This window comes from Mytilus trossulus, chromosome 2 (genome assembly GCF_036588685.1).
Source record: "Mytilus trossulus isolate FHL-02 chromosome 2, PNRI_Mtr1.1.1.hap1, whole genome shotgun sequence".
Classification (NCBI taxonomy): Eukaryota; Metazoa; Mollusca; class Bivalvia; order Mytilida; family Mytilidae; genus Mytilus; species Mytilus trossulus.
The window spans coordinates 53,134,192-53,154,472 of record NC_086374.1 but is presented as its reverse complement, the minus strand read 5'-3'; the positions used below and the strand labels follow the sequence as shown (position 1 = coordinate 53,154,472).

Here is a 20,281-nt window from a genome sequence, read left to right as displayed (position 1 = left end):
AGACCCAACTGTTGCAGCCAGTAGGTTCATTCTCTCAGATCTTACTTTCTCATTTGCATACAAAGGGAAATAATCACTTAAAATTCAAACCAACCAATCAGACAAAGCTTATTGTTTGAAAAATAGATTCAATCATTTTCAACCAAATCATATATTGTAAACATAAAAATATGGAGATTTTCATATTATATGTTTAAATTATTTTCCTTTGTATGTTGCATTTTAATATGTTGAAATAGAAGTAATGACTTATCATTTCAGTTGAGCACAAACTTTTCATCACATTTTTTATATGTTTTTGCAATAACAAAACCCTCTGTGTTATATTTATTTACTTTTCTGATATTTTTCAGAAGAACACTAAAACATTTCTCAAAAATTAAATATTCTTACATTTATCTTAAAGCCTAGTTATTTAGTTGAACATGTAGATCAGTTTGTGCCTGACAAGCTCGAGCTCGTACAATATTCATTTCGGGATAAATCTAAACAAAAGTTTGGTAGGGAAAAAACAAATTAGGTCCTTTGGTTAGGTTCACAATTTCCATTCTCAATTTTATTTTATTGAATTATCTACTTTGACATTATCAATGTCAGAAAAAAAAAATCCATCAAGCTTAATTAAAGTTTGAATGAGATAATCATGTTAAATTATAAAACAAGTTATAAATTTGAACTATATCTATTACATATTCCTTTCATCTATTCAGGAAAAAATATATTTCTTTTCATTTGGGAAAATAATATATACATTTTTTTCTCCTAAGAAAAAATCCCTTGCTGAAAATCCTATGCATTAAATATATATCAATCCCTTAAATAACAGATTTGATTAGCGTAGAAAAAATGCTCTTCTCTAAAGAACTAATTTATGATATGTAAATGTTGCTATTTGTTTGTAGAATTTTATCGTCTTGCAGTTGCCAATAGATTGAATTACTTGCTTTTTTATTTTTGTTTTTATCACTTTAGGCATTAGATAGTGAATTTGATACATATTAATTTAATGAGAACTGGCATACAAAATTGCTAATTTTTAGCAAGATTATTGTTTTAACTAGCAAACAGTATACATTATATTTCCTTCTTTTACCTTTATGCTGCAACCAACCTCTCATCTATACTGATGAACTGAAAATAATTTCATTTATCATTTTGAGTATTAGGAAAATATGTTTTACCTCATAAATTCATTGAAAATCATTATTATAACTCCTTAAACCCTTCCACTATTTTATACAGTAACAATCTTGGTAAAATCCTCTTATTCATAAATAAAATATGTGATTGCATGCAATACAAATTTATTAAGTAGCATAGTTTATAAATTCCATGCTTTATAAAAAAGAGTGGTTGAAAGTACATGTTTTGACTAAGGTTTGGTTTACTAATGATCATGGAAATTGTGTTCTATAATCCCAACCTTTTCTGTATTATCTAATCCTTGCTGTTTTGATTTGTAGCTGAGGAAAGACTTAAACGCTTACAAGATGACATGCAGAAAACAGAGACAAAGCTTTTACAAGCTACCAAAGATCTGAAACGCATGGGGGACATTGGAGATAAAGATGATGTCAAAGTTCAAGTCAGACAGAGGCTGGCTAAAAAAATGCAGTTGGTAAGTAGTATCAAATTACATGACAGTTATATTGGATATAATTCTAATTATTCAAACTATTGATAATTGACACTTGCATACGACTGTCATACAAGTGAGAGGTTTAGCTGGCTATGAAACCAGGTTAGTTCCACCATTTTCTACATTAGAAAATGCCCGTTCTAAGTCAGGAATATGACAGTTGTTATCCATTCATTTGATGTGTTTGAGCTTTTGATTTTCCAATTTGATAAGTGTTTTAAATATTCCTCAAAGTTCAGTACTTTTGTGATTTTACTTTTTGCACCAAATATTGATTCTATAAACATAATAAACAAAAAAATCATCACTTTTATCAAATATTTTCTGATTGGATATATGAATTACAAGTTGAATTTAATAGACAATATAGCCGCCTTTTTAAATTATGTTTAATTGACTATGACAATGTACGTTAAGCAAGCAAAAATCAATCCATCTATTCAATCATTTGTGGCTGTTTTTGTCTGATATGACTTTTTTTTAATTTTCAGGTAAATGAATTGAAAGATAGTGCTACTCAAATAGAAGATGAAATACAGAAAACGCAAAATACTGTGCACAAAAATAAAGTAGATGTTGCAAGATTGAAAGGACAGCTTGATGCTCTTGATACTAAAGATCCTAAATATGTGAGTAAAAAAGATCAAGAATGGAATATCAGATCCCCAATGCTAATTGTCTATGATATAAGGATAAAAACAAATTTTGGAATGAGACACATAATCTCTCCTTCCATTACCACTTACAATTCTGAAAAAAATATGGCTATAGTTTTTACGGAAAGCAGCATCAAACATTATTCAGCTAAACTGCATTTCTAGCAGAGTTGCTGTTTAAAGATTACTCTGTAATATTTTCAAACATGTACACCAAAACATTGTGATTGGCTCTCAATGTCTTAAACTGTTGAAATTCAGCCAATTACATGTCATTATTTTTGTGTTTAAAGTACAAACAGTTTTCATTATTTACTATATTGTTTGATAAAAACTCTGAGATGTCAACCAAAAAAAAAAAGAAATCAATATTGTCTTTTCCTTAATTTATTAAAAATAAGAGACCACATAAAAAATTAAAATTTTACCACATTATTTTACAGCGCAAAATGTATGCAGAAATGGTTGACAAGGAACAGCAGATCAGTGAAAGTAATCAAATGTATGGCCAGTTACAAACTCAGCTAGAGGTTATGTTAGATACCATCGCCAAAGAAACAGATGATATCAAAAAGCTGGAAACACAATTAAATGATGGTCAGTTGTCATAGCAACAAATTGTTATTTCACATGCCATAGTACCATGAAACAAGAATTACTGTACTTAACAATTGAAATTTTTGTTTGATTCTATTAAAAATGATTTTTATATGTTTGAAATTCAGAAGTGATTGCATGAATTTTATGCAATTGTAGAACAATAGTGAAATATTTGAGATTAATGCATTGCTTCATGCAAAGAAATGAAATCATGATTAAATATATCAGTTATAATATACTAGCCTGTTTATATTTTATTCATTCATAAACTTAAGGGGTTCCAATTTTTGTGGTTTTGGGAAAAATGCATTTTAAGAAAATAAGTACCCAATGATTAATAATGACTCCCTGTAACAATAATCACTTACCATAATGTTACAAATTCAAGAAATCAAATGCCAAATTTTGTGGATTGAAAAAAATTATATTTTTAGTGGATATCTGATTTTGTGGTTTTGTCAAAGTCTATGTACAACCGAAATAGAAAAAGTATAATTTGTAGAACATGCTAATTCCTAGCTCATTACGATGAAATCCATAAAATTTGGTATCCCTCGAATAATAATAAATCCACAAGGTCGAGATAATAATTTTTTATGTGTGAAAATTACTGATGCAAAATCTGATTTTGAAGGACAGAAAATGATGACAAGTTTGTCACTTTTGAAATTTTATAGATCGAATTGATGCCAATGACAACCTAAGACAAGAATTAGATGAAATAGTCGGTGGATTACAGGGTTATTTGGCCAATGTGAAAAATCAGGGAATGAAACGACAAAGAGACTATGAATCGGTGTTAGGTGAAAAAGCTGTTCTTCAACAGAAAGTTGGGAAACTAGAACAAGAGTTGGCAATATTGGACACTGAGGCCAAACGGTTCAAAGAAATGGAAAAGGTGGGAATGCTTTCAAAGTGTTTGGATTTTACATTTGAATTCAACATATAAGAGGCGAATTTGATGATTTTTTATGAAATTTGAATATTATATAATCGTCCCTTTTTAAAAGAGAGATTCTTATTAGATTCTTCCTACACCTGATCATGAGGATATGGAGTTTATATTCAGGTTATCTCTGATTGTTCAATGAGGAGGATTTGAATCAAACAAATTTGGACTGGTATTTGAAAATAAGATATTAACACTCAATGAAAATTTATAAATAAAGTACATATTTTTTTTAAATTAAACATATTGTAAAAATGATCCTAAGAAGTGAAACCCTGAAACCCAAATTACTGAGTGATATTGTAAGGGTAAGAATATTCCACAATGTGTGACATGTAAATTATCAAAATTTTAGAATATATCAAATGCTATGGAGCAAGTGAAAGAATAATATTTTATAATGTTTCAGCGATTGGGAGAAATGGAATTAACCCTTCAGAATCAAGAAGATATGAATCGATCATTAGAAGACCAGTTACACAAAACACGACATTTAGACGCTGAACATCAAGATAGGATGGAAAATACACATAAGGAATTAAGTGATCTGAAACGACAATTGAAAGAATCAGAAAAACGTGCTCAGGTTTGTGATGTCAAAGTATTTAGGCATAATTCACTAGATGTGTAATTGTTAACAGCTAGATGTGTTCTTGTATTCAGTTTGTTGTGATGGATTTTTTTTTGTATTTTTTTCTTTTAAGTAAAAAAACTAGAGGCTCTCAAGAGCCTGTGTCGCTCACCTTGGTGTATGTGAATTAAACAAAGGAAGCATACAGTTTATGACAAATTGTGTTTAGGTGATTGTGATGTGTTTCTACATCTTACTTTACTGAACATTCTTGCTGCTTACAATTATCTCTATCTATAATGAACTTGTCCGTGTAGTTTCAGTGGAAAATGTTAGTAAAGATTTACAAATTTTATGAAAATTGTTAAAAATTGATTATAAAAATTGTTAAAAATTGATTATAAAGGACAATAACTTCTTAGGGGGTCAATTGACCATTTTGGTCATTTTGACTTATTTTTGAGTCTTAAATTGCTGTACATTATTGCTGTTTACAGTTTATCTCTATCTATAATAATATTCAAGATAATAACCCAAAACAGCAAAATTTCCTTAAAATTACCAATTTAGGGGCAACACCCTAACAACGAATTGTCCCATTCATCTTAAAATTTCAGGGCAGATAGATCTTGACCAGATAAACAATTTTACCCCTTTTCAGATTTGCTCTAAATGCTTTGGTTTTTGAGTAATAACCAAAAACTGCATGTTCTATTTTTAGCTGTGGTGGCCATCTTGGTTGGTTGGCCGGGTCAAAAAACACAATTTTTAAACTAGATACATCAATGATGATTGTGGCCATGTTTGGATTAATTTGGCCCGGTAGTTTCAGAGGAGAAGATTTTGTAAAAGATCTTAAATATTTACGAAAAATGGTTAAAAATTGACTATAAAGGGCAATAACTCCTAAAGGGGTCAACTGACCATTTTGGTCATGTTGACTTATTTGTAAATCTTACTTTGCTGACATTATTGCTACTTACAGTTTATCTCCATCTATAATAATATTCAAGATAATAACCAAAAACAGTAAAATTTCCTTAAAATTACCAATTTAGGAGCAGCAACCCAACAATGGGTTGTCTGATTCATCTGAAAATTTCAGGGCAGATAGATCTTGACCTGATAAACAGTTTTACCCCGTGTCAGATTTGCTCTAAATGCTTTGGTTTTTGAGTTATAAGCCTAAAACTGCATTTTACCCCTATGTTCTATTTTTAGCCATGGCGGCCATCTTGGATGGTTGACCGGGTAAAAAAACACAAACTTTAAACTAGATACATCAATGATGATTGTGGCCAAGTTTGGATTAATTTGGCCCGGTAGTTTTGGAGGAGAAGATTTTTGTAAAAGATCATGGATATTTACAAAAAATTGTTAAAAAATTGACTATAAAGGGCAATAACTCCTAAAGGGGTCAACTGACCATTTTGGTCATGTTGACTTATTTGTAAATCTTACTTTGCTGAACATTATTGCTACTTACAGTTTATGTCCATCTATAATAATATTCAAGATAATAACCAAAAACAGTAAAATTTCCTTAAAATTACCAATTAAGGGGCAGCAACCCAACAATGGGTTGTCTGATTCATCTGAAAATTTCAGGGCAGATAGATCTTGACCTGATAAACAGTTTTACCCCGTGTCAGATTTGCTCTAAATGCTTTGGTTTTTTAGTTATAAGCCTAAAACTGCATTTTACCCCTATGTTCTATTTTTAGCCATAGGGGCCATCTTGGATGGTTGACCGGGTGAAAAAACACAAACTTTAAACTAGATACATCAATGATGATTGTGGCCAAGTTTGGATTAATTTGGCCCAGTAGTTTCAGAGGAGAAGATTTTTGTAAAAGTTAACACCGGACGACAGACGACAACGGACGCCAAGTGATGGGAAAAGCTCACTTGGCCCTTTGGGCCCGGTGAGCTAAAAAAGGTGTTCTAAGCCTTGGTGATTTTCATATTACCAGTTAAGTTTTACTGATTTTCATCTGGGTTTATGACACTGAAATTTGATTTAATTTATAGTGAAATTATACAAGTGTATTCCAAATAAAAAAGAATCTAGTGCAAATACAATGTACCAGTAGATAGATTTACAGTAAAAAAAAAAAATTTTTTAAAGGAATGCAGGATGCCAGATAATAGAAATCGATTTCCAATAAAAAAAAATATTTACCAATTCTTTTGAATTCAAATGTTTTTTGTCCCCTGTGCAACACAGTGATCAGGATTTTTTCCAGAGAAACCATTTAATGATGGTGTTTAGTGACAAGCAGATTTATTACCTTATTTTTATTTAGCCTGGAGAAGTGGCAAGTATTAGGACACAATATATTATAATCATACAGGAATCTTCATAGAATCAGAAATATTTACAGTAGATTGTATACCCTCATTGCTTTCATTTCATCATTTTTTACCTCAAGGAACCCTTCTCCATTAGCAACCCTTCTTCAAACTGTATTCTCATAGTTCTGAAATGTTTACTCTGGTACTTCTATTTAACAGAACTTGGACCTTTGTTAAAATTGATAACAATTTATATATATATGAAGTGAAAAAAAACTCTGAAGTTACTATTATATACATATAACACCATTTCTTTCATTAAATAATAACTTTATTTATATATGGTACTATTCCATTGAATATTATCTATTATCTACATATTGGTTTATTTAACTTTATATTGAATATTTTGTGCATAATAGGTAATTTTCATAAAATCCTATCTATTTTACACATATTTATTCCATTTTTAATAAATGATAAATCTGTTGGACTGACATATTTTGCTGACCTTAAATTACTTTTGTCATTTGGAATAGCCATTTAGATGGTTTAAACATCCAATAGAAAATTTATAGAATTCTTATATTGACCTTTCAGCGGCACGCTAATTTTATCTATGTCAAATTATTTTTTTATTTTTTCTGCATTCAAATGATATTTTGCTTAAAACTTTACCTTTGGCACCTATTAAGCATGATAAAAATCTTTTGCTTTTCAGGAATGCTTTATATATTACTTCATGTAGTGCATATCCAATTATGGATTACTTCTTACTTATTTAATTTAAAAGAAATACATTCCTATCAACACGACAGAAGCAGATCCAGGGAGAGCCTTTATTTTTGGACAATCAATGCATTTGAATGGGGACATATAGTTGCCCCCTCCCCCTTTATCAAGGGTTGGGAACCCCCTTTCAAAAGAGCTGGATTATCAGAAAGATAGAAATATACTATTTCCTTGTCTTTGCATCACTGTTGGGTTACTTTAGAAATGCCTAAAAATACTCTTCAACATAATTTCCTTAAATGTACATATTTACCAGCAACTACTATGTTGAAGATTCTTTATAGATGCTATTCCAATTTATCAATTAGAAATACCAACAACATTGATATCATTCAATAGATTTTATTGAAAAATTGAAAAAAATATTAACAAGTATGGATTTCAAAATTCTATCATTAACAATAAGGTAATTTACCTGTAAAAAAAAATTCGTTAAAATTTATCAGATAAAATTGCCTATTATCAATACCTTATCCATGTTGTATTTGTTTTCATGATATTTAAAAATTAAAAAAAACACCCCAGAATCCTCACTTTTATCTACCCCTAAAAGAGATGTCACAAGAGTGCAAATGTATATGCTTATGGTATATGAATAATTTATTTTTTTAGAATGAGAGAATGGTAATGGAATCACAGATGGTTGCAGAGAAAGCCAAGACTCAGGAAACTTCTAGACAGACTCATACATTGCAGGCCAGAGAAGAAGAAAACAGAAGACTTGCACAGCTGCTGGAGCAATCCAAAGTAAGTCGGCAGGCAACAATTTGTGACACATGTAAGAAATGGATTCTTAGGAAATGTTTTTTGTAGTATGTGCATCTGTATGCTATCTGTCCATCTAATATTATGTTTTGGTTAAGATAGTAAACTGTGAATTTAGTCACATCAACTGGAAGCTTAGTACTTCTATTCATTGAGTTGTATTCTTTATAGCATAATATTTTATGGACAGAAACTCAAGTTATATAATAAATTAATGAAACTTTTCTTTTATATAGAAAAGTAAATTTCAAGGACTATTTCATGTAATCATATTGTGTTACTCCTGTTCTGCATAGTTGGATAAATTTACTTAGTCCCTCTCTAGGCCACATAATGCCACTGAAAACATGACCTTATAACATAAAAAACTTGAAGAAGCATGAATTGGTTAACATTATGAACTTAAATATGATGTACCAAGTGGATTTATGCACAATTCCATATTTTTCATCAAGTTTTCATATAGAAGGTCTGTTTTTCCCTGGGCACTAAAGCTTCCTCCACCAATAAAAACTGGCAACCACAACATAGCCCTAAATTGGCATTTAAAATCAATCAATCAACTATTTTATAAGCATTATTTATATATGAATGTATATCTGTTTTAGTCCACAAACGCTGCACTGAAAGATCAGTTGTCTGAGGAAAGACATAAACAGAATGACAGTGTTCCCCTAGGACACTTACGGAAGAGGTTAAAGGATTTATCACAGACAGTCAAATCAGGCAAAGTAAGTCAAACAACAAAGACTTCGGTAAAATAAGCCAAATAACATAGACTACATTTCTTTATTTGCAGGTGGCTGTGTGGTGTAAGTAGTTTTAAAGCCAGTAACACTGAGGTTGTGAATTTGAAACTCCACTCATGCAGGCACACTCAACTCCAATATTATTTGACAAGGGTCAGTTAAAAACTGGCCACCATGAAATTGCTTAAAAGTGGTGTTAATAATCAAATCAAATTTTTTTGGCGGCAATTTGTCCCAAAGTGGGTCATCAGGTGCAAAAAGCTTCAATTTTGCCAATTTTCACCCCTTCTCTTGACCCAGAAGACCCAGGGTTGCTGGTTAAGGTATCCAACATGTAGCCTGCGTGTAGAGTGGACCCTAGTGAACAAATTGATCACAACAGTTGTTAGGTCGGAGTGAATCTGATCTTGATTCAGCAGTCTACAAAAGGTCATTTGGACCCAAAATGACCGAATTTCACGATTTTTGCCGATTTTTGACTTCGAATGGACCAAAAACGGGAAGTAGTTGTTTCCTATGCGTATTTCAATAATAATAATGATCAGTAGTTATATGGCCGTGGGTTTGCACTATCTTTGCCAGTTTTATGCCTCTGAACTTCTTGTGTAAGATACGGATGTGAAGCCTACCCCTCCAGAAAACCAAGTTTTAGCCAATTTCAATTTTCCAAGTCCGTATTTGTGCTCAAACTGCTACTTATACATGAGAAACGTGAATATGGATAGCCTCAGGTTGACGGAACATGCATAACTTTTAAAATAAGTATCATAAAGTGGACTTCTAAAAGTATGGAACGCCATTGGAGCCAAATAATGGTTATTAGGGTCCGCCCGTCAAATGACGGTCACCGCATGGTAAGGGTTAACATTCTGTTAAATCAAACTTATGATGCCTAAAGGATGTTTATATATTTGTGTTAATGGGTTGCTTTCTCTTTGAATTACCCCTGCATACTCTATTTATCATCTCTAAAGCAAAGAACTTAAGTTTTATTTTGTTTTTTACGGTTTTAAAACAGTTTTATAACTTCTTATTTCACTTGCATTTTTTGAACTGATGGATGAAGTTTTATTTTTCAGTATAAAACAAACTTCCATAGGCAGATATATTTGGCTCATTAAATAAAACCCAGGGGGAAGAAAGAATTAGTTTACTTATTTAAAAGAAGTTAAATGAGCAAACAGACATCATTCCTAGTGTAGGGGGTCCATAGTTTCAGGATTGTATTCATTTGTTCTATGTAAAAGAATGTTGGGTATATAATTAATGTCTTTTAAAACCCTACAGGTAATTATGCTCTCCATAAGTTTGTGATTAAATCTGCATTGGTATATGGCGTAAATCTTACATGTATTTAACTTATTTGTGAATTTTCTATTAAATTACATGAATCAAAAAGTTTCTTTTATTGTACCTCAACATTGAAATGTTCAGTTAACACATCAACTGTCAACAATCTGGTACCCCAAAAACAGGTTCAGCTTGCAATGCTTGTTAATAACTAAATCAAACTGGTTCTTTTATGTCTTGCATTGCAATTAGAAAAATAGTTGAGGGGAAAATATATAGGAGACAACCATTGATGATAAATATGGAAGTAACAAGGCAGGGAAAATAATTTATGATACATTTTTGAAATTGAAATAGTGATATGCGTCCCATGTATGCAACTGAAATTTAATTGCAAAATTAAATTGACCTTTTGAAAAATAATTGTTTAAGTTATGAATGGTTCATTCTGTAATTTGGTAATGTATTTTCAACAGAGTCCCATATCTCCACTTGATGATCGAGATGTACTAGGAAAGACCTTCAAAGATTTACAACTACATCTACAAGACAAATTAAACAGGAGCTTCAGGGATAATGAGGACAAGAGAAGAAATGCTGAAAAGGTAAATAAATCTTAAACTATCAGTGGAAATATTTAATGAATGGAATAAATGGAGATGGTTTTTTTAATTGAAAATTATTTTTAAATATAAAAAGGATATGATGTATATGGCCATGACTTATTATTTATGTTTGGACAAAGTTACATTACATCTATTGTTCTTATTTTGCCAAAAATTATTGAAAAGTTCTTGATTTCTTCTGATATGTGGAAACATTACTACTAATAATTATATTTGAATTGTAGACTGAACTGGAGATTCAAGCTCTGAAAGATAACTTGAAGAAAGCTGAAAATAAGTTAGCCAGGAAAAATGAAAAGGACAAAGATAAAGATTCTAAGGTAAATATTTGAACATTAATATAGGACAGAGTTATTAGCACAGTCATGTAAATTGTGTCCACAAGGAAGATTTTCAATATTTTGAATAAAGTGTTGTTAGCCAGTCGCTAAATTTAATATAATTCTAAAGGTTTTTTTCAAATTTTTTAACCCTTTTACACAGTTGTTAAAACTGTGTTAAACCTAATCACTTCATATCCCTCGATTAAATCCCTAACACAGTGTTAAAGATGGCCTCCTTGGCCCTCTTTCTCATTATTTATCATTTGAGCAATGCTATTCAAACTATGATATATACAATTTTCATTTATAATAGTTGCTTGCTGATAGTAAAAATAATGCAGAGGAAGTTAAAAGGCTGACAGGTGAACTAAATAAACTAAAGGCAAAACTAAAAGATACACAGGAAAGAGCATTACAGGTAAACTTAAAACATTTTTGTAGTTTTTCACCGTGTTGTTTTGACCTAATGAAACTAAAAAAATGAGTACACTATTTAAGTCACCAAAACGGAGTTTTTGGCGACTTATTGTTTTTGTATCGTTTCTTATTATTATGTCACCCGATCGACAATGTCGGGTGACATATTGCTTTTCCTCTGTTTCTTTTTCTGTATTATTATTATTCTTCCACCTATTTTGTCCGGCAGTTTTCTTGGAGCCAATGGAACCAATCCTTATGATAGTCAACTATAATGAGGAACACAAAATTCCGGGTTGCAGTAGGTCTCAAGACCATTAAAAATGGCTGCTGTTACCATGGAAACGGAACAAGTGTGAAAAATTCCAGTTTTTTGTTTTGGTGAATTATTTGGAGATGCTTAAACTTAGAATCATTATATTTTGATACAATGTAGGTGCCCACTATATACAGGTGTTGGATGATTTTTGGCATTCATTGGAACTACTATGTTGCCATGGATACTACACCAAAAATTTCAAAAATATGAAAATGCTCCAATTCTTTTGAAACTTTAGCATAACGATGAGCAACTTGAGTAGATGTTGAATTTGGCGTTGGAATTTCCAAAATGTCTGCCGTTTCCATGGAAACAAGGCAAAAATGGTCAAAACGTTTTTAAAACCTTAAAAAGTGGCATTTACTATCTTAAAATGGTAGGTCAAATCCATTGAAACTCTGATGGTATGTTCCCTCCCATGTACCAATGTGGTATCTGCCATTAAAATTTTGGAAAGGTCTCTGTTACCATAGTAACCAACCAAAATGACAAAAATTTCCAAAATTTCAAAATGCTCCAAAATTAATGAAACCTAATATGATTGTTGACTGTCAGGTCTTCATTAGATTTTTGAAGTTGGAATTTCCAAAATGGCTACCGTTGCCATGGAAACTGCAGAAATGTCAAAAATTTTCAGAATGCTCCAAACTTAATGAAACTTAATATTATTGTTAACTAACATGTACAGATGAGACTTTCGACTTTGGAATTTTCAAAATGGCTGCCGTTGCCATGGAAACAGTAGAATTATGAAACTTTTAACAATGCTCTAAATGTACTGAAAACTTACAGAAAGATATATTGCAATTCATAGATCTGCTTAATTTACTGTTAAATTGTTTTGAGATGGCTGCCGCTTAGGGGCAATAAGGGAAGGGTGACATCCGCTATTGCTTGCAATGGCAATTCTAGTTATTTTTCTTATTCTTCTCTTTCTGACCCCTTAAACTGTCGTACCATTTTTTGGGAAGCAGTACAGGATGGAAAATTTATATTTATTCTGGGTATAGGTCTGCATCATGGGGGTTGCAGAACCCAATGTCCATGATACCAGGGTGTCATCTTGGCATAATTAGGGGGGCTCAAAGATGGGTGGGGTCAATTTTTTTTTGCATTTCATCAATTTTCTGCTGTAGATAGAGTAGATGGTATTATATTTTCTTTTATGAATATTTAGAGACACATGTCAGCTTCAACTTGGAACTAATTTTATTTCAGTAGGGGGTCTCCTTGGCATAATTTTAGGGGGGTGAATTTTTATGGAACATTCCAGAACATCAATGTCAAATTAGTTCTAGAGACATTAAATGGTACATGATTGTATTTAATTATGGAGGGAACACATAACAGTGGGGGTTGGACTTTGGAATATTCAAAATGGCCCCCGTTACCATGGAAACAGCAAAAATATGAAAAACTTCAAAATGCTTCAAAATTATTGAAACTTATAGCAAATGTTCCCTAATGTATGTGGACTAAACTTTTCAGTTTGGAATTTTCAAAATGGCCGCCGTTGCCATGGAAACAGCAAAAATGTCCAAAAATTTGAAAATGCTTCAAAATTGATGAAACTTAAAACAAATGTTGCCTACCATATGTGGACATTACTTTTGACCTCAAAATTTCCAAAATGGCCGCCGTAACCATGGAAACGGCAAACATGTTAAAATATCAAAATCCATTCGATTTAATGAAACTTTACACATAGGTAATTTGGCATCATTGATACCGCAGAACAAACGATTTGGGGTCCGTTTTGGTGACTTTTGTGTTAGCATCCTAACACAGGATTACTTGTTTTACTTGTGTTTAACTTATATCTTAAATATTTGAAATACTCTGTGTTTGAGCTGTAGTTGCATAAACAACATTTCTTCAACAATCATAAATTTATATTAAAATTTATTTAATTATATTAAAGGAAAAAGCATTACAGGTAAATATTTTTTTTTGTAGTTTTCAGTGTTATTTTGACCTAATGAAACTAAAAAATTAGTAGACTATTTTAACTTGTGTTTAACTCTTTTTTTTATCTTTTTTTTTATCTTTTTTTAAAAGTATTTGAAAAACTTTTTGTTGAGCTGTGGTACTAGTTGTATAAACAACATTTAATTAACAATTATCAATTTATATTTTGCTTACAGGGACAGGATCCTTTAAAAATTTTCAAATACTTTCATGATTTCTTTACTTTTTTTTTAATTGGGTGCTCTCATATTTTTATTAGAATCTTTAATACAGGTGTAGATATTTGCTTGTATTTACTTTCTCTTGTGAGTTATTTCCCTTGAAAATATATTAAATACAAAATTGTCCCTATAAAACACTTCTACTTGGAATCTGCCATTTAAAATATTGTCAAAAATTTAGGGAAAACCAGTTACACGTGTAGTGTATAGACCTGAATCAGAAGATGATAGGAGTTCACTAAACTCAGAAGAGAAACATTTGTATGATGAACTTCAGCGAGAACTGATGGACCTACGAAGGGGGATGAGGACAAAAGAAAAAGAAAATACTAAAAGGGTACAGTACTGTTATAGTATTTTTCATTGATCTGAGACATTAGACATTAGACATGTTGAATATTAGGGGAGTTGCACTTTACGACTTAGATAAAGATTTGATTTTGAATGTTCACATTCTGATATTGTTTTTGCACATGTGTGTGTGTCTAATGTTTAATATTTGCACTTTTAATTAGTCAAATGAATCTTTAAGTAATAATATTTATACACTAATTTTATCTAAATTGTAATTGTTTTATTCATCAAATTTACATGATGAAAATAGAGTCCCTTAATGAGATGAGTTATAAAAATTTGAAAAGTTGCCAACAGTGTGTATGTGTGTAGGATGTGAAGATTTTTAGTTTAACCCAATGAAAGTAATGGTAACAAGTATTCAAAAATTAAAGACTATATTTTGGTAATGCTAGAAGTTTGTAAAACAAAATGTTTGATTTTAGCTCACATCAGCAGAAAATGAAGTTGCTGAGTTAAACAAAGCTTTAGAAGATCAAGAACAACAGTTTGAAGATGAATTATCCAGAGTGAAAGAGGAAGCAGAATTACAAAGGGTAGGAGGAGTCTTAATGGATGTTAAACAATTCATTTTCCATTGTTTCCCTACTCATAACTGTATTCACCAAATATTTAGATAACTCTTTTCAGTTGTTTAATTTTGCAAACATTATTATTCTGGTTTCATAATTTTTAGTTATCATTTTCAGTTATGTAATAAACTCTCATTCGAAAACTGGGAAAATATTTGTTGCCATCCTACATGAACTCATTATAAATAGCAGGCTTGAGAATTTGTACGACAGACAATGTTTCATCTACAAAAGACTAATCAGTGATGCTGGAATAAAAAATTGAAAAAAAAACAAATACAGTACATATTATTAGTGCAGCATCTTCTTCTGGGCTGTAAAAAAATATTAGTTTTTGGAAAAGTTATTATGAAGCTTCTTTTTTTTTATCCTTGAATATGAAATCATGAAGTTTAACATGATTTTAGGAGTCAAATTATGGCTCTTATGATACATTCCCCTTTACTGAAGTAACTTTAATATTTCACCAGGAGGCAGCTGAAGCCAGACTTCATGTGATTGCTCAAGATTTAGACCAGGCTCAGAATACTGCTGATCATTTAGGACAAATCCTAGATGACAGAGACCAACATTTACAGCATGAGTTGAAAAATTCAGATATGAACAACCAGATGATAAGTAAGTTATCTCCCTTGTAGGGATAAGTAAGTTATCTCCCTTGTAGGGATAAGTAAGTTATCTCCCTTGTAAGGAGTCATTTTATTTCTTATATTGGATATAAAATAACTCCAGTCAAAATGGTTGAACTTAAGATTTTCAACCTCAGCCCCATGTTTTAGGGTTGTTCCAGATTTAAATGCATAGAAGGCATTTGTCTTTAACTCCAACCACATATTATGTAAAATTCAGTTTTTTGTAATTTTAACAAACTTTTACAGAAAAAAACCAACTACATCATTTATATGAGTTTTTAAAATAATAACATATTATTAAATACAGTGTAATATAATAAAAGTAAAATATATTCAAATTTCCTATTGCTTTGAAACTTTGGTAATGAAATACTCTTATCAAATTACACAGGCGGTTATGCTTCAAAGGATGGTAAGTGAAACTTGATTGTTCCAGTTTATTAACTGATGAAGGTCTTTTACAATTTGTAGTTTTCAGTGGGATACATTTATTACATTTTATAATGAGACAGATGCCCTGGTTAGTTGTCAGGAACACATTGCAGTGACTTGTTGATCTGTAGTAGTGTTTGAATTAAATATAGACTGAAGTACAAGTACCAGTTGCATGATCATTCAGGGACTCAACTTGGGAATTTCAAGCTAGGAGCCCAGACCAGATATTTCATAATTAGTTTCTATATGTTCAACTGAAATTTAACTGAAAGTTAAGGGGCCCAGCTCAAAATCTAGGAGCCATGGGCGACTGGGCCCCCTTTAAGGTTTGTCCCTGTGACATTTGATGACTCATGACGAAATGGTTTAACTTTGCGACATTATACAATGGTTACCTGTTTAAAATTACAAAATAAAGATATTTGTAAATCTGTGTATCAACTGGAACAATCTTTGCTGTTAAACATTGTTGTGTATCCTGATCCTGTCAGACCCATAACAATCATCACTTGACAATGTATAATCCTGCAACACACTAAATGGATTTGTTTTTAATATGACAGTAAAGTATGGTTGCCCTCTCACAATTTTAAATGTGAGGGAAATATGTTAAATCTGAATGAACAGGAATAAAAGTACCATTATTATACAAAATAATCACAATCACAAGTCTTTGTTACTTAATTTTTCAAAGTTGATAATAATTAAAAAAAACTCTGACACTTCAGTTTCATTCACCAACAAACTAACCAACCATGATTCATGATGATTTCTTATAGTACATAATGAAATAGTCATTAAAACATAGATATATGAAGCTAAAAACTAACCAATGGGCAATGGGAGATTTACAGGGAAACTACCATAGACTATAATAGAAATATTTATTGGTATTGGGGTTTATCATGTCCCTGGAGGAACATGCAGGATTGGACTTTGATTTCTTAAATTTTGCATTTTTTTTTATATCTTGATTGTTTATCGCCATACATTTGTAAGATATTTTGCCTAGTAACAAGTAGTTTATTTGATTATAAAGGTCCTGGAAGAACTTCTTTCTTATGTAAGTTAAGTGAATGGTGTTGTGGGTTACACAATACAATGGGGTGTTTTAGTCATTCAGTGGCACATTTCACATAAAATCTTATAAAAGATTGGTTTGTAATATCAATTACTATTCACTAAGGCTTATGTTCAATTTTACATGTAAGGTCTTTTGTGAATATTGATAAAAAAAGATGTACAGGAACTGTTTTATGACCTTGCACTGGATAAGATTTCACTAATAGGTCATTGTTATTTGCACACTTTTGATCATTGATGGGTTTTTTAATTGCTCACATAATATGTTTAAAAGTTTTACCAGACTATCAGACAATCAACACTATATAAGGAGAAAATTAATGAACAAGTTTATTTTGCTATGTATTTTTATAAATATTTTTGGCAAATACATAGCACAGTGAAACAGAAATGAGTGAAAAGATATATTAAACAGATTTTTTTTTTGAAGAATTGAAGAAGAAAAATAGTACTTTTAGTCAGAACCAATAATATGGTACCTATTCAAGTCAATAGAAAATGTGGTGTGATTACCACTCAGACAATTCTCCAAGATGACATAGAAGCAAGCATCTATAGGTCATCTGTCAGTGTATGCCCTTCATCATTTTAAAGTTGTTGAAACTAACAAATTTTGATCTACATTTTCAGTGGCCCAGGAAATGGAGTTATCAAAGTTATATGAGATTTTAGAAGCTCAAAGAGATGAAATAGAACACCTCAACAGTTTATTGGATCAGCTTTCTATGCAAAACAATGGGCAAGGTTAGTAAATAATAAATAATAATGGAAAAAATACAAAGATATAATTGCTTCATTCCATGTGTATTTACAATATGTTTAAAAAGGGAATGTCATGGGGTTATCGCAGAAAAATCTTTTTGGATTGAAACGCTTTCCTTTGAAAATGAGTAGATCAGTTTTGATATGTATGATGTCAATGTGTTAAATGAAAAGTGAATTTATTCATCATGATTTTCTTAACACTTGAACATGGTATACATATATCCTTGCATATATAAGAAAATGTGGTATGAATGCCAATGAGACAACTCTTTCATCAAAGTCACAATTTGTAAAAGTAAACCATTATAGGTCAAAGTACGGTCTACAACACAGAGCGTTGGCTCACACCAAACAACAAGCTATAAAGCCCCCCCCCCCCCTAAAAAAAGTTAATATCTTGTTTATTTATTTTTAGGAGGACCTCTGGTGGATGATGAGATGTGGAAACTGAGACAAGATGTCAACAAACTGAAGGAGACATTAGCTATGCAGTCAGCATACATACAGACAATGCCACAGTTGGCTAGCTCTACAGGCACTCAGGCTCACTTTGATATGGCATCTGGTCCTGGCTCCAAACCGGTATGTTGACCAGTTTTGACTAGATGTCTTGCTATTTAATGTAATGAAAATCAGCTGATTAGATTTTGATTTATATTTGAAAGTTTGCAGTGCTGATTGTTTGAGCTAAATGCTGTAAATCAATGATGATAATAATTGTTTAAAAAAAAATACAAATGTATTGGTGTGAAAAGTAGTTCATAACCATTTATTATTGGGTTGCTCATAAATTTGTAGTATTAGCAAATGATATTAACCAATATGCTGTTAAATTTAAAAGCTTAATACTTTTAACAACTTCATTGGAAATGTAAAATTGAGTCACTTATATGTTAATCGAAACTGTGGATCATTTGTTTTTGTGGATTGACAAAATAATCTTTGTTTGTGGATATTTGATTTCATGGTTTTGCCATGTGTGCATACCAGCTTTTAGAAAAGTTGTATTTGATAAAAATTTATTCTTGGTTAACACAATATAAATAATAAATCCACAGTAAGACAAAAAGATGTGCTGAAAAAAATACTTTTATCATGAGCAAGCTTTTGTGCAACCCAGCTAGTTGAGCTTTTAACACATTTTGGTTTTGTTAAACTAACAGGGGGTAACTCAATACCATGGACAAGCTTCAGGACCACTAGGAAGGCCTGGACTCTCTCGACATTTCGGACCTCCAATGTCAGTACCACCTAACATGCCAGGAAGATCAGCAATGGTCAGTATTGAGGACAAGCCTTTTGAAATAATCTATGTACAGGAAGAATATGCTAGAATTTTCCATGAATATTCTCCCTGGGTATTCAGTGGTACTGTAACAAGGATACTTGATGGAATACTGTATACCAAGTTTAATTATTAAACTGCAATATGTGCAAAAAAAAAATCAATTAGAGTGTTAAAAAATAAGAATATGCTAGAATGTGTAATATTTCAGCAGCTGTTAAATTACAATACAAACACATTCTAATACAAACAAACATACAAAGGATTCAATCTGTTTGAAATACAAGTCCTGTGTTCAAGCTTTGATTGTAAGGAGCTGAAAATGCTCATTTCCTTCTGTTTATAAAACCTTTCGGGATCCTCTGGTATGTTGGACTATTAAACACCTTCAAAAATTTGAAGGAAGAAATTTCATTGGCTGAAATTAGAATTGAACGCTATAATTTTTTTTTGAAATTCAGGATTTCTTATTCTTTTTTATGATAAATTGATACAACTGAACCACTGGATTCAAAATTTTAAAAAATAGTTTGATAAGGGGTGTTTTCAACGGCTTTGACTACACATGAAGGTCTTGGTAAATTAGTTTGAAATGATTATTATATTATTTTAGGGAACATCATATGCTCCACCAGGAGGCTCTGTTATACCTGGTGCATATGGCCCACCAGGTGGCTCTGTTGTTCCAGGAGCATATGGCCCCACAGGTGGTGCTGCTGTTTCTGGAGGTTATGGAGCTGGGGCTGAAAATAGAGGTGCAAGAACACCCCCTGGTGTTTATCCATCAGATGGAAGGTCAAGGTCAGGAGAAAGATACCCAACATATGGCAATCCTGTGAAAAGAACTTCAGGTAATATGTCTTCGTGTATATTCCCCTTTTTACTGTAATAGAATGTAGTTATATATGTTGTATTGGTCAACTGGTAAGAAACACTTATATTCTGAGTACATACCTCAGCAAAAAGATTATATTC

The 20,281-nt window shown here is 31.4% G+C and overlaps 1 protein-coding gene across 19 annotated transcripts in view; it reads left to right on the top strand.

Annotated features, from left to right (window-relative positions):
* LOC134707553 (centriolin-like) overlaps window positions 1-20,281 on the top strand; it is an 83,410-nt gene that overhangs the window by 26,680 nt on the left and 36,449 nt on the right. For 16 of the 19 annotated variants that reach the window (XM_063567422.1, XM_063567418.1, XM_063567414.1 and 13 more), the window contains 19 exons: window positions 3-20; window positions 1,464-1,618; window positions 2,131-2,268; window positions 2,739-2,892; window positions 3,573-3,793; window positions 4,254-4,430; window positions 8,115-8,249; window positions 8,876-8,998; window positions 10,783-10,911; window positions 11,157-11,252; window positions 11,569-11,673; window positions 14,362-14,517; window positions 14,960-15,070; window positions 15,577-15,724; window positions 16,130-16,150; window positions 17,887-18,000; window positions 18,437-18,603; window positions 19,185-19,298; window positions 19,920-20,157. In XM_063567422.1, the coding sequence (XP_063423492.1) occupies window positions 3-20; window positions 1,464-1,618; window positions 2,131-2,268; window positions 2,739-2,892; window positions 3,573-3,793; window positions 4,254-4,430; window positions 8,115-8,249; window positions 8,876-8,998; window positions 10,783-10,911; window positions 11,157-11,252; window positions 11,569-11,673; window positions 14,362-14,517; window positions 14,960-15,070; window positions 15,577-15,724; window positions 16,130-16,150; window positions 17,887-18,000; window positions 18,437-18,603; window positions 19,185-19,298; window positions 19,920-20,157 (2,520 nt within the window). The remainder of the gene's footprint in view (window positions 1-2; window positions 21-1,463; window positions 1,619-2,130; window positions 2,269-2,738; window positions 2,893-3,572; window positions 3,794-4,253; window positions 4,431-8,114; window positions 8,250-8,875; window positions 8,999-10,782; window positions 10,912-11,156; window positions 11,253-11,568; window positions 11,674-14,361; window positions 14,518-14,959; window positions 15,071-15,576; window positions 15,725-16,129; window positions 16,151-17,886; window positions 18,001-18,436; window positions 18,604-19,184; window positions 19,299-19,919; window positions 20,158-20,281) is intronic. The other 3 variants (XM_063567426.1, XM_063567409.1, XM_063567410.1) reach the window with 2 other exon arrangements.